This window comes from Sorghum bicolor, chromosome 5 (assembly GCF_000003195.3).
Source record: "Sorghum bicolor cultivar BTx623 chromosome 5, Sorghum_bicolor_NCBIv3, whole genome shotgun sequence".
Lineage (NCBI taxonomy): Eukaryota > Viridiplantae > Streptophyta > Magnoliopsida > Poales > Poaceae > Sorghum > Sorghum bicolor.
In genome coordinates, this window is record NC_012874.2 from 2,246,648 (window position 1) to 2,260,452 (window position 13,805).

Below are 13,805 nucleotides of genomic sequence, written 5' to 3' on the forward strand. Positions count from 1 at the left end.
TCGGTACTCGTATATATCATGCATGTGACGATATATATGATGTTGTGCTCGCTCGCTCGCTCTGTTGGATGCCAAAATCCGAGTTGCCCATCGCGACTGCAGACTGCTCCTTCCTCCTTCCTCCTCTCCGTCCTCGCTTGCTTGCTGGAATTCTTTACTTCCTTCAACACACACACCTTTCCGATCCTCTGGGCCATTCCCGATCGATCGTCGCGTCGATCGGCGACAGTTTTATAGTATTATTCTGTGTGGTTTCTTAATTACAATGAATGCCGCGTCGTTTAATTACGATGCACATTTTTTTTTTGTTAATTTTATTTGGCATTAAACAACAACGAACTATTATTTACTAGTACGTATTTGGCTAATAGGCTGACAACTAGCTATGACATTTGGCTAAGAATTAGAGTAATACCCATAATTAAAGCCCTCCTATTTTAGATAAAGAGCTATTTTTTAATTAGCTGCTAATTGTGAGCCTATACGATCTAAACAGCTGAAACTAATTAAAGCCCTCTCTCTAGCTCTCAAAAAATGCTAGCTTCAACGACTTTAGGCCTTGTTTAGTTCACCCCAAAAACCATAAAGTTTTCAAGATTCTCTGTCACATCGAATCTTTTGGCACATGCATGAGCACTACATATAAATAAAAATTAAAACTAACTACACAGTTTAACCGTAAATCACGAGACGAATCTTTTGATCGTAGATAGTCCATGACTGGATAATATTTGCCACAAACAAACGAAAATGCTACAGTAGCGAAATTCAAAATCTTTTTACATCTAAACAAGACCTTAGTTGAACAAACTGTAGACGCCCAGTTTTCATCTACTCCCTCCGTTCCATAATTAAACGCAGTTTTTGACTTTTATGATTCATATTTGACCATTCGTCTTATTCAAAAAATTTTAATAAATATTATTTATTTTTATGACTTATTTTATTGTTAGATATATTTTTATAATGATTTATTTATTTTATTATTTACATAAAAAATTAAATCAGACGAATAGTCAAACATGAATTACATTTATTTGTGGGACAGAGGGAGTAGGAAACACAAACTTCTCTAGGAAACACAACCTCTCTCCAGTTTTCATCTAAGAGATCTCTTCATAAATTTTCTTTGTTTGACAGCTCTCCTAATATGCCATCCGTGTACAATTAGTTATTTTTTATCTATATTAAATATTTTATACACACATTCAATTATTTTGTAACTAAATAAGATTGTAATATCGATCCAAAGTAAGCACGTACTCTCTCTATTCACAAATAAATATACATCTCATTTTTATTCAAACCTTTTTCAGATTTAAATAAAAATATATCAAATAATATTAATATTTATATATGCAATTATATATGATAAATATTATTATTATATATATATATGATCAAATTTAAAAATATTTTAACTTTTTTTAAAAAATAAGGTGTATATTTATTTGTGAACAGTCAAAGGGAGTACGTACATAGGTATGTGCGTAGAAACATCTAGATGGAACGGCATGGCGGGCGTACCATCTACACAAAGGGAGTACGTAAATATTATACCACTTTCGTTTTTATTTGGTAATTATTGTCAAAAGAATCATCTTCTAAATTACAGTAAACTGTATAACTAATTTATATATATATATATATATATAATATTTTATATATGCATTCAAAGATTTGATGTGATAGAAAATCTTAAAAAATTATGGCAACTGAACAAAGGCCTTAACAAAGAGCGAGAAAGAAAAAAAGTACTCCAGTTGTTTGTTCAATTCCTTGGATGGAGCAACGTGCACACGTGTCTGCATTGAAGCGGTGGTTTTGTTATTGTTATTTAGTTTAGGAAATTTTTTTTAAAAGATTCTCAATCACATCGAATCTTAAAACATACCCGAATATTAAATATAAATAAAAAAACTAATTATATAATTTATTTATAATTTATGAAACAAGTTTTTTTAGCATAGTTAGTATTAAATAATAATTATCGAATAAAAATAAAAGTGCTACGATATCAAAAATCACCTCCTCAATTAAATAAGGCCTTACTCATGTTTGATCATTCATTTTGTTTAATTTTTTTGCAAATTATAAAATAAATATATTATTATTAAAATATTTCTAATAATAAAATAAGTACTATTTATAAATAAATTTGAATAAGACAAAATAGTTAAATTAGATGGTATGAAGTCTAAAACGTTATTTTTATTGGGACGGAGACTGTTTCCGTAGCGCTCAAGTACATAGCCTTGCATGCGCAACCAGCAGCCCAGCACAATGATGAGTACCTTAGACCAAAACAGCGAGAGGGGACGAGGATGCATGCATGTGCTGGAGCTAGGGTCTTGTTTAGTTACCAAAATATTTGTAAAATTTTTATATTCTTCATTACATCAAATCTTCCGACGCATATATAGAACACTATAAAATAAATATCTAATTACATAGTTTAACTGCAACTTGCGTTTAAATAAATCTTTTGAATCTAGTTGATCTATGATTAGATAATATTTGTCAAATACAAAACAAAACTGCTACTATTCTTATTTTGTAATTTTTTTTTGTAAACAAGGCCAGGTAATAATAAAAGCTAGCTCAACACCGCCCCCCTCCCCCACAACAAAACACACACACACACTGATCCAGGTTTGTTTTGATTTTGATTTGATGGCACGGCCGGCCGGCAGCAGAGGACGACACGGATGCTGTTAGGTATCGTGCATGTGACAAACGATTCTGTATGATGTCGCTCGCGGTTGGATTGCAGATGCCAAATCCGACTTGCCCATCGCTACTCGATCTACTGTGGCCTGCTTGGCTTTCAGTTCCATACTTCCATATGCCATTTCTGCATGCAGTTCCATACTCCTACTTCCTTCCCTTCCACACAGCTTCCGATCGATCCCTCCTCCGGCCAGGCTCTTCTCGTCGATCAGCGACCTATAGTTTTTATATTAACCAGTGTGGTTTCTTAATCGCACAATGCCACGTCGTCTAATTGCGACATGTGCACGTGTTCTAAGACTATCTCTAACGGCGAAGATCCAAACACAAGACCTATTCTATCATCTGGATCATGCGCAGTGAAAGAGTCGCATCCCAAAAACTTGCTTCTCCGACAGCAGCGTACGAAGGCAAGAAGCGCTTTGGAGACAGAACACCATCGGGGCAACGCCTGCCGCCATAGGGGAGGGCCGCGCCCGCTGGAGAAGCTGTGGATGTGGGCGCAAATGACGGGTGCAGACCGCGGGGGCGCAGGCAAGTGCGGCCGCCAGGGCATGGACCGCTGGTCGCTAGGGTGCACGCAAGCAGCCGTGGCTCGGAGCACAGCAGGACGGGGACAGGAGCAAGCTTGGCCGCAGACGACGTGAGTGTGACCCTTGTCGAGGTAGCCGCCGGGGCATGCGTGAGTAGGCCCACTGCTAGGTTGCGGGCCACACGATTGAAGGGGTGCACGCGAGCACCGTGGCTCAGGGCGAGCTTGGCCGGGGACGATTGAAAGAGAGAGAGAGAGAGAGAGAGAGAGGCGCCAAAGATTTGCGTGTGAGCGAGAGGAGAGATGCATTTTTTGTGTTCTGCTTTGCCTATGCATCTTCTATTGGAGACGTTTCTTCCAGCTAAACAATATTGTAGACGACGCATTTTACATATGCGTTCTGATTTGCCAACTCTGTTGGAGTTAGTCTAACCAACCAAACGTGGTATGATGACCTTTTTGTATTGAGAGAGGTGGTGCTCTCCAGACTTGCCACGCGGTCTGTTTAACGACTTTTGGGTACCTTTTATGATCTTATTTGTTTTGATTTGGTGTTCCTCATCTTTAACAAGAAAAAAGGCATTTTAAAATATTCTTGGAGACGGACACACATTTAAACCGCCTCGGTTAAATGTCTGGTATTATTTGAGACCATGTCAGACTATATAAACAACACTTAAACACTAACTCACCCCATATATTGGGTAGCAGAATCGATAGTAGTGAGTTGCCGAGGGACAACCGGTTTTGGACGGGGATGGTAGGGGGATGGAGGGCGTCACGATGATAGTTAGCAGTGAGGTATTGTGGTTAGGGTGGATGGGGTTGAAGGACAGGGGTGCGACGAGGACAATGCCGATGGCCCTCTGTGAAGTTTTGGGAGGGAGTGGAAAGGGAAGGATTCGTGAGATATACGAAGGATGAGGAGCGCACGTCATGAATGTCGCGATTAGTCACGCTTTAACAATGTCGTTTCTTTATGTAAGTACATAAAGTTTTCTTAGAACAACGTAATAAATACATAAACTGAGTGAGCACTCAACAACATAATATGAATATTATAGTGGCCTCGGCCGTGGCGAGTCCGTTCGCTTGTCTTATCAGTCGTATTTTTTCTGCCAGTCAGCAATGTTTTTTTCTTTCACAATAAATCAGCCAACAATAATTTCAGCCATACGAGCTAACAGCCCACACGAACGAATTTGTGCCAACGGTGGCCTACGTCATCCCTTGCGTCATCATCTGGGGGGGAGCGAGAGACACAGCAGTCAGGTCGATTTGTTTGCGTGCCGGGTACGTACGGAGTAGGTACTGCAGTTGCGCCGTTTCTGCTGCTGCTCTAATTTTGGTTTCATTGATTGTTTGACAGGTGCTTTGTTGCTCGATTGGCATCTTGCCTTTGCCGGGGTATCCCTTGTTTCGCCGTGGTTTCGTTTCTTCATCATCTTCATTCGTTCATTCATGCATGCATGCATCTCAATTTCTGGATGTGTTTTGATCTGATGATCTGATTGTGATCGGTCTGCTCTTAAGAGGCTGATGGCCAATTACTCGCATCCGATCCGATCCAGTCCGCGGACGGATCTCGGAGCCGTCGTATATACTACTTCCCCCGTCCCAATTGGCAAGAATTTTGAACAGTTAAAGTATCTTAAATTTAACTAAAATTATATAAAAAAAGTTATAAAATTTTATGACATCAAATAGATATACTATGAAAATATAATTAATAAAAATGTAATAATACTCAGTTGATATCATAAATATTATTATCCTACAATATAAATTTAGTTAAATTTGAGATATTTTGACTCTTCAAAATTTTTAGAACGAAGGAGTACATCCGAACGAACAGACACCTAACTAATTGAAGATGGAAGAACCGCCGGCCAGCCCCCTGCCCCCCATATGCAGAGGAAGCAAACTTGGCCAACAACTACTCACGTTTACACTGATTGGTTGGCACAGTAGCGGGAGATCGACATGCATGCAAACATGATTTTTTTTAAAAGAAAAAATTACACATTACAACGCGATTCATACCATTAAAAGATCCTGACTTTGAAAAAACACCGTAGAAAAGATTCAACTTTAGAGAAAATAGCGTTGAAAGGTTGCTCCGTTGTTGATTTTTACCATTCCGTTAGCTTGCCATTAATTTTCTCAACTTGCATCGCGCCCACACACACTGTCGTGGACCCTGGCATCTAAGCCGTAGACGACGCGGCGCATGGGGGCATCACTGCGGACGCTGGCACTTATGGCCATCCAGTTCTGCAACAGCAGGCAAGCTCAACGCCTTGAGCAGTTGAGCCAGAATGCCAGATCCGGCTGGAACTTGAGGCGGCAGCGTTGCGACGGGGCCATTGCATGCAGCTGCGAGGTCGAATAGCAAGCGGACAAGGGGAGTAATAATGGCCTGCAGGCAGGGGCGGAGCTAGGTATAGATTAGGAGGTGTAAATGCACCCTAAGAAATTGAAAAAGCTATAATTATATCTAAAATTTTACTCTATGAAAGATGTTTATGAAAGATGTTTATGTACCTACAAACTAAATGCTCTCTTTAAATTTGCTCTAGCTTCGCCACTAGTAGGAGAAGCCACCCCCATCATCGACACCACCATCACAGGCAGTGGCGGACCCAGGATTTGGTCAGGACTAGGGCCAAATTCTAGTAGCGAAAAGCCAAAAACTACACCGTCGTCTATATAATCTATGTATAAAAATTGTTATTACAAAGAAAATTTTTTAGATCAGAAGTTCTCCAACTATATATTGCATACAATTTTTAAAAATACAACATTGAACTACAAAAATAAATACTTAGCAATAACAAGAATATAACATTGAACTACAAAAATAAATACCTAGCAATGATATGCTACATTCGCATTTTTCATGTCATTTTCAGTAACGCCTAAATCTAGACACAAGATGTAGTAGAAGAGTTACAGGTGATTCAATTACTTCATAAATTGGATCAGGGCTTTCTTGAGGCCGTGACAGAACTTGATGAAGCGTTGGTTGATCTTCTCCTGCCCCTTCTTCTCAGTGATGATGTTGTCTCGCCTACTCGCCCGACTATGGTGCAGTGAAGCACTCGCGGGCAACGAGCACCAGTTACGAGTGGCGGCGCGAGCAAGCAAAGCATCCAAGCGAGAGGGCGAGGCATTAAAGCTATTGGGCTAAGGCCTTGTTTAGTTGGAGAAATTTTTTGGCTTTGGCTACTGTACACTTTCGTTTGTATTTGATAATTATTATCCAATTTTATGGACTAATTAGGCTCAAAAGATTTATCCTGCAAATTGTAGGCAAACAATATAATTAGTTATTTTTTATATCTATATTTAATACTTCATGCACGTGTCTAAAGATTCGATATGATAAGAAATCTTAAATTTTTTTGGAAATTAAACAAGACCTAAACTCTGACAAATTAATAAGACAATGGTCCAAAAATTAAAGAGTTGTACCTAGAATACCTAGTCTACGACTAGAGCCAAGGCCCTAGTGGCCCTAGGCCTAAGTCCGCCAATGATCACAGGCATTCCACTGATCACAGGGGCGTGCTGCGGGTGCCGCTCTAGGCCTTGTTTAGTTCCGAAATTTTTTGGGAAATGGATACTGTAGCATTTTCGTTTGTATTTGACAAATATTGTCCAATCATGGACTAACTAGGCTCAAAAGATTCGTCTGGTCAGTTTCGACCAAACTGTGCAATTAGTTTTTATTTTCGTCTATATTTAATACTCCATGCATGCGTCTAAAGATTCGATGTGACGGAGAATGTGAAAAATTTTGCAAAATTTTCTGGGAAGTAAACAAGGCCCTACTCGATCTCGTGGATGGCAGGAATTTAAGCTGTCGTGAAAGACGCGGGAGCACCATTGACATTGAGAAGCTACCTGCACGGAGTTTGCGGCCCATATATGCCAAGAAGCTCGTTGAGCTCCTGCGGGCTGAGCTGCACTGCACGAGCGCCCCGCCGCACGCGTCGTGGCTGAGCTCATCACTGGAGGTCGCAGCCAGGTAGGTCTTGGTGCTTTCTGGGCCAGCCGGTTTGTTGCTTTTACAGGATCTATGGCCAACAGGATTATCTATGACCATTTGACTTTTTTTTTTGAGCAAGATCTATGACCATTTGACTGCTGCAACACTGCGATGTGTTTAGACCGAAGAAGGCCCGTCAATAGCTCAGCTGCCTGTATCTCCGGCGTGGGCCGGATTGCTCATGCCTACAGACTCTACAGCCCACTATGCTGATGGCTATTCTCCTTTTTTTTTTTAACTATGCTAATGGCTATATACATGTTGATGGGATGATGGCCACGTATTTTTTTTATCCCATGCTAAACTGGTAGATTGCTATAACAATGACATCCCAGTTTAGCGAGCACCGACTAAAATTTGCCTAGTTGGTAATCTCGACAAATCATATTTTTTTTGAAGAACCCTCGACAAATCATATGCATGCACCATGATCGATCTGAATGATTCAATGTTCCCCTTCAACTAAAAAAACAGGAGGAGAAAAAAAAGACTAATTCCTAAGTATTATGCTGCTCTGGACTCTGGTGCGGCCATGAAGGGCTTGAATGTGAGCATAATTCCAAGAAACTCGATGACATTCAGAAGAAAAAACACCATCTGATCACCTGTGTATATATGGAGGAACAACACGAAATTTTACACCACAGTAAAAAATCTTGCATCAATTACCTCTAGCACTTAAAAAAGGAACTGACCTGGAAAGAAGAAAGTATGCTGCCGTGCTTGTGCCCAAGAAAACCTGCATTTGTAGGTAATTAATAAGTCATGAGGATCCAAAATGCCAGAGAAGTTTGGCGCAATGGCTTTAGGAGTCAACATAGAATTAGGGATTTGGTGCTACAAAAAGCCCAAATTTTATTCTCGCAAAAGTGGTTAGTAATAACTAAGAATACTCACACAGTGCCTGCAATTGCAGGAGCAATTGCCTTGAATAGGGACATTACTGTGACTGACAGTCCATTTGCAGCTCCTCTTTGGTCTTGAGGCTGTGAATATGTATGTAATCGGGCGTTCATCAGTCAGCTACATAATTCTTGCACCAGTCATTTTTATAGATTGGCGTGTTCAGTTCATCTTAACTTATGAGGACATACCACAGCATTATTCTGAAGGATGAAACTGCTCGAAATGATGGTAGCCTGATACAACATATCATGGATGAAAATATAAACATAAAGATCCCTAGGTGCTCTCCAAGTTATATGGAATCTGTCAAGGTGATGGAGAAAGGAAAAATACTCACAGCAAGATTGATTTTCAAGATCGATGCAATATTCAAAATGATGGATAGTCCAGTTCCTGACAGATATGTCATGTAGGGATACCCAAAGAGAATAAGTATGCACAGAGTCTGCAAGTTCAGGCACAGCTTAGTTAGGACATGCAGGCACAAGACAGAGCATAGCTGCAGCTGAATACTAGCAGTTTTTTACTCACAGCTGCAACTCGAGACGTCTTGATAGGTCCAAGAATTTTATTAGTACGAGGATATACAGTGAGTTGATATATAAGAAGACTGACACCTGGAAATGCAAGGGCCAAAAATACTGCAATTTGTCAGTACTGATACACGTATAAAACAAATAGAAAAAAGTAAGGTGTAAATGACAGGAAAAAGCGATAACTAGACCCACGGGCTGTGTTGGGCTGGAGTTATGGGCTGGGCTCGGGCTGCTGTTATCCAGCAAGGTCCTTCGGGCTGGGCCTGGCCCAGCGGGGTAGGCCGGAAATGTTGAGGTCTATTATTTCCTAGCAACTTAAGTTTGACTGGTAAGTACATAGAGAACATCACACTAGCAAGGCTGGTGAATGTACTCAGGCCCCGTTTGGAAACTCAATGGGTTGTTAAAATCCGGATACTAGACAAAGATTTTGAGAACCCGGATTCTAAATAGTAATAATATAGTTTGTTTAGATTCTCATATTATATTTTTGACACTGTACAAGCAAAATGTCTAAAATACCCATGGCTCCTTCAACATGATGTACGCAGTCAAAGGTTGAATCAGGGGTAAAATCGTCTATTCTCATACTACAATCCCCAAGAAGCTCATGAAGAGAGGACAATGGATTATTGCTTTGGATTATGTGAACATACAATAGAATCTCCTAGAAGCCTCCTTGTTTTGATTGGACTCTGGTTTTTATTCTTGGATTGTAAAATCCTATCCAGATCCAAATGCACCCTAAGTAAAAGAAATGTTACCTGTAATTGAGAGCACTTGACCTACAGCCTCAGACGATAAACTGAGCCCACCATACTTCTTATCACTTTCAGTCCATAAAGAGAACACCTGGAATTGATTTCAAATGATATCAATACTCTAACTACTGACAAAATCTAAGGTTTGCTTATTATTACATGTATTGTAGTATTAATATAGTAGATTTATCAGCACACCACAAGTCAAATTTTCTTGCGCCTAGAAGTTTTTTGAGATAAGGTCTTGGGCCGGGACATATACTAGTTGCATCTTAGTACTGTGTCTTCAAAATTGTTTTTTTTTAACACGTAGGAGGGCTGCATATCAATATATTAAGAAGAAAGAAACCCTCCCAGGGCCTTATAAGCTACTAAAAAAGGTTCAAGAGTTCAATTAATTTCATAATCATCCAAAGTTAACTACATATATCCATAGTGAATGTAGCCATCCAAAGATAATTGTACTAGTAAGAACACATCATATTTTGTATACTAAGTTGATATCTATCTGCATCATGTTAGTTTACACACATTTTATCTGTGCCTAGTAATTATATTGTACATTTAGCACATGTTTTGTGAATGCATAATTAGCCATCACATTTTAGTACCAGAAAACAATAAGAAAGAGATCGAGAATAGTACCTCTGAATAAGCCATATCATGAAAGGAAAATATACAATAAGTAATTAAGGATGACATAAAGGGCCAATTCTTGAATAAACTCTTCTTGCCATCCAAACTTGAAATTTGTTCATCCTTCTCTTTGTAGTCACTCTGGTGGGCCTCCAAAGCTTCATCATTTTTACTTTCATTCTGGTGAACTTTGTGCTTGTGTAATGTCTCCTAAAATACATCCAAGATAATTTACTATAGAATGAGGAAGAATGAAACTGAGGGACAAAAGGTCACATCATACAAATGAAATATTTTAAAACGTGATTTTCCCTTAGCTCATTGTTTAGGCTTTACTTCAGTTTACATTTTATTAGAAAAAACGGATGCAGCTTCTGCCAGATATCTTCTACACAATGTGAGGTCTAGAGAAGGAAATTTCTAGACACTCTTATCCTTACTTATTTTGCAAGGAGGCTAATTCGAATTGTTAGGACCTTTTATGAAAGTTAAAGGAGGCATAGCGTTAGCTAATAATGTTTTTCTATGTAATCTGGATAGATAGATCATTGTACTGTGATTGATCATGAATGTAAGATGAAATCATTTGTAACTACAATAGATAAGTTTGTTTGTAACTTCATGTACAAGTTGTAGATTGATCAGTAAGCTACACTAAGGTCAGTAAATAGCCTTCATTAAGTACATTTCTAATTCCAAAGCTAATATCTCTAACTAATGCAATTTCACGTACCGGCATCCATATGCAGCTCACAAGAACAACAGTAGCAAAGAGTGAGGTGCATAAGCATGGCAAAAAGTACGGGAACCTGTTAAGTTTTTATTGAATGTAAGTATTCTAGAAATCAAGTATACTACACAATATAATAAAGTCTTCACTGAAGAAAGAATACCTCCCGAAGAATGAGTCAGGCGAAAATACTTTTGGAAATTTTTCTGCAGGCTGTCATAATATAATTAGGTCATAATGCATTTCCAATTGTCATAGCCTAAACTTATTGGATATCTATTATACCAGTGCAAGGTAGCCTCCTAAAGCAGGCCCAATGATCAGACCTATTCCCCAAGCTGTGCCGACCTGAAGTGACAAGGAGTGAACTTTAGAATAAAAAAATATAAATAGAACAAGAAAAGTTGAGATTTCATCAGTGTAGTCTTTTGTTTACAAGTGATATTCCCAATGCTTCATGTTCAGGTCTGCAAACTTCGATAGAGTAAGCCTGTGAAATTTACAATAAAGTATATTAGTTGTGCAATACATCTCACATGAAACAAAATCTCAATTCACAATACCTTAATTGGCCCAAGCAAACCATTTAAAGCACCAAGGAGAAATCTTGTAGCTATTGCCATCCAATAATTAGTACTAAGACCAAATAAAGTATTGAATATGACCCTAAATATTAACAAGAATTCAGTTAGAGGATCACAATAAAGGAAAAAAATAACACTTTGATCAATAGTGGTAAAAGCAATTTCTTTTACTAACACAGAGAAAACACTAAGTATGGCAATTGGCTTCCTCCCAAACCGATCTGCTGCTATTCCCCACACAGTTGAAGTCAAGCATCTACCAAGCATAAATGAAGCACCTGAAAATATCCATAAATTTTTTTTCAAAACACCACATATACTACCATCTCAAATGAGAAACGACAACTATGCGGACTAACCCACAAATCCGGCATAGAATCCAATGTCTTCTGTTCTTTTTGCAACATGCAAGTCTCTTATCTAGTAATTAAGTGATAAACTTGTTAGCCAAAAAATGTTTCAAATATGTGCACCTGTGCATGTATATGTGTATGATAAAACACGAACGGATCGAATAATCTATTTACAGATCAAGTGCTATGTAATATTAGTTATTAGCAATAACTGTTGAGTAACGGAAAAAATATATTTAGTTATTAGGGTAAGAGGACACGATGAATGAAATACGTACCATGAAATACAAGAAGGGGAATAATGATGACACCGGTAGAGCTGACAAATTATAGGCAGGGGAAATATGAAGTATTAAATATGCAATTATATATATGTGTGCAAAAAGAATACAATAAGCTGCATATTCAGAATTATAAAATACAACGTTGCTTCCAGATCAATATCTGCTTATGGCTATATATTAATTTTATCCACTAAGGCTAATTCCAGCAGCTTTCAGTGCACCTTTATTTTTTTGAACACAATGGCAGAAGCTCTGCCTTTCAATTAAGATAGAGAAAGAAAGTTTATGTACAAGCAAGAGGAAGTGCATGCACCTTTATTTCAGTTATCCATAAAACTCTCTAAAAAGGGATAGGGTTAGTTAATATAAATGGTGTGGGATATTTTCAGAGACGGGTGGATGAAGAGGCCCGCATCGATTTTTAGAGGCGAGGTTCTTTAGTCCCTTGTCTTTAAAAATCCTTTTATAGATGCAGGTGTTGCTTGTGCGTCCCTATGCACTAACGGAGGCAACCTTTTTTTTTCCCTGTCCTCTGAAATGAGTTGGCGTGTGTCCTAAGATATTTCTTATAGTGAATACTGATATTTTGGTGTTTAAGTAGATTTTAGAGAGTTTGTGCATAAATTTTCATGACTAAGAATCATTCCTTCATGAAACTGCCATAAAACTCTAGCACCTTTCAATGTTAGCATTTTTAGGAGACTACCTAAACACATCCAGATAAATGAGTCCACATGTTGACAAATGAGTCTACATGTCATTGTGCATGTACAGCAAAGTACACCCCTGACTTATGTAAAGCAGGGGCCCTTAGCTTGGTACTATAGTGCTACTACCCGGTGAAGATGCCGCTCTTATATGGGCAACTGCCCGGATTATGCTGTTGCAGTGTGTTTTTTCTTACTGAGGGTTTGCACCCCTACAGGTATTTATTAAAAGCTGGAGCTAAAAACAGTCATTAGCTAACAAGACTAAAGCAAGGAGGAGGGAAAAGAAACCGGGTACAAAGTGCACACGGGCACTCTAGGGAACAAAGGAAAAAAAAACGAAGAACAAGAGTAGCAAAACTGCTACAAACCAAGCTAATTTAGCCCTTAGCAACAGCATTTGGCACTCAGCTTTGAAGTTTTGTCTTGCTATCAGTAGAGTTGGGTTTATCTGCCGGAAAGTTAGATCATTCCTGAATAATATCTTATCACCCCCAAATTAGACAGTCATGGGCGCAGAAAAACAAGCAGAAGCTTTCATACAACAACACCAAACCAAGAGACATGCGCATAGGGTACAGGGAGGTCAGGACAGAGAGAAGCTGCTTACAAGTGGCGAGGCAGATGATCCAGACGTACAAGAACTCCTTGTACGGCAAGCCCTCCTGGAGCTCCTTCCTCCGGTCGTTTGCACAGCCAGGGCAGCCCCGGTGGTACACCTTCTCCTCCTGCGGCAGCAATGGCGACGTGACGCCGCTCTCCATTGGCCGCCGGCCGCTCTTCACAGACAGAAGACAAGAGAGGAGGAGGAGGAGCAGAGCCGCCAATGCAAGTCAACGCACGCAACAACGTACTCGCTAGCCAGGAGCAAGAGGAGATTGGTTGGGCTGCCAAAGCGATTCCGTCACGGGTTCACGACGTCAGCGTCAGGAATGGAGCAGACAGCAGAGGAATTTTAATTTTAATTTGCAGGAGCCACGACGAATGGATGCAGA

The 13,805-nt window shown here is 39.3% G+C and overlaps 1 protein-coding gene across 1 annotated transcript; it reads right to left on the bottom strand.

The window, feature by feature from the left end:
- LOC8083074 (protein ZINC INDUCED FACILITATOR-LIKE 1) lies at window positions 7,575-13,748 on the bottom strand. The gene is made up of 17 exons (XM_021460992.1): window positions 13,421-13,748; window positions 12,098-12,138; window positions 11,826-11,886; window positions 11,642-11,744; window positions 11,446-11,548; window positions 11,319-11,372; window positions 11,168-11,230; window positions 11,046-11,095; window positions 10,886-10,961; window positions 10,162-10,362; window positions 9,520-9,607; window positions 8,751-8,836; window positions 8,557-8,664; window positions 8,408-8,452; window positions 8,211-8,299; window positions 8,009-8,052; window positions 7,575-7,918 (listed from the first exon to the last, which is right to left on the bottom strand). Exons 1-17 carry the CDS (start codon window positions 13,572-13,574, stop codon window positions 7,818-7,820), a joined length of 1,467 nt encoding a protein of 488 aa, XP_021316667.1. The 5' UTR covers window positions 13,575-13,748; the 3' UTR covers window positions 7,575-7,817.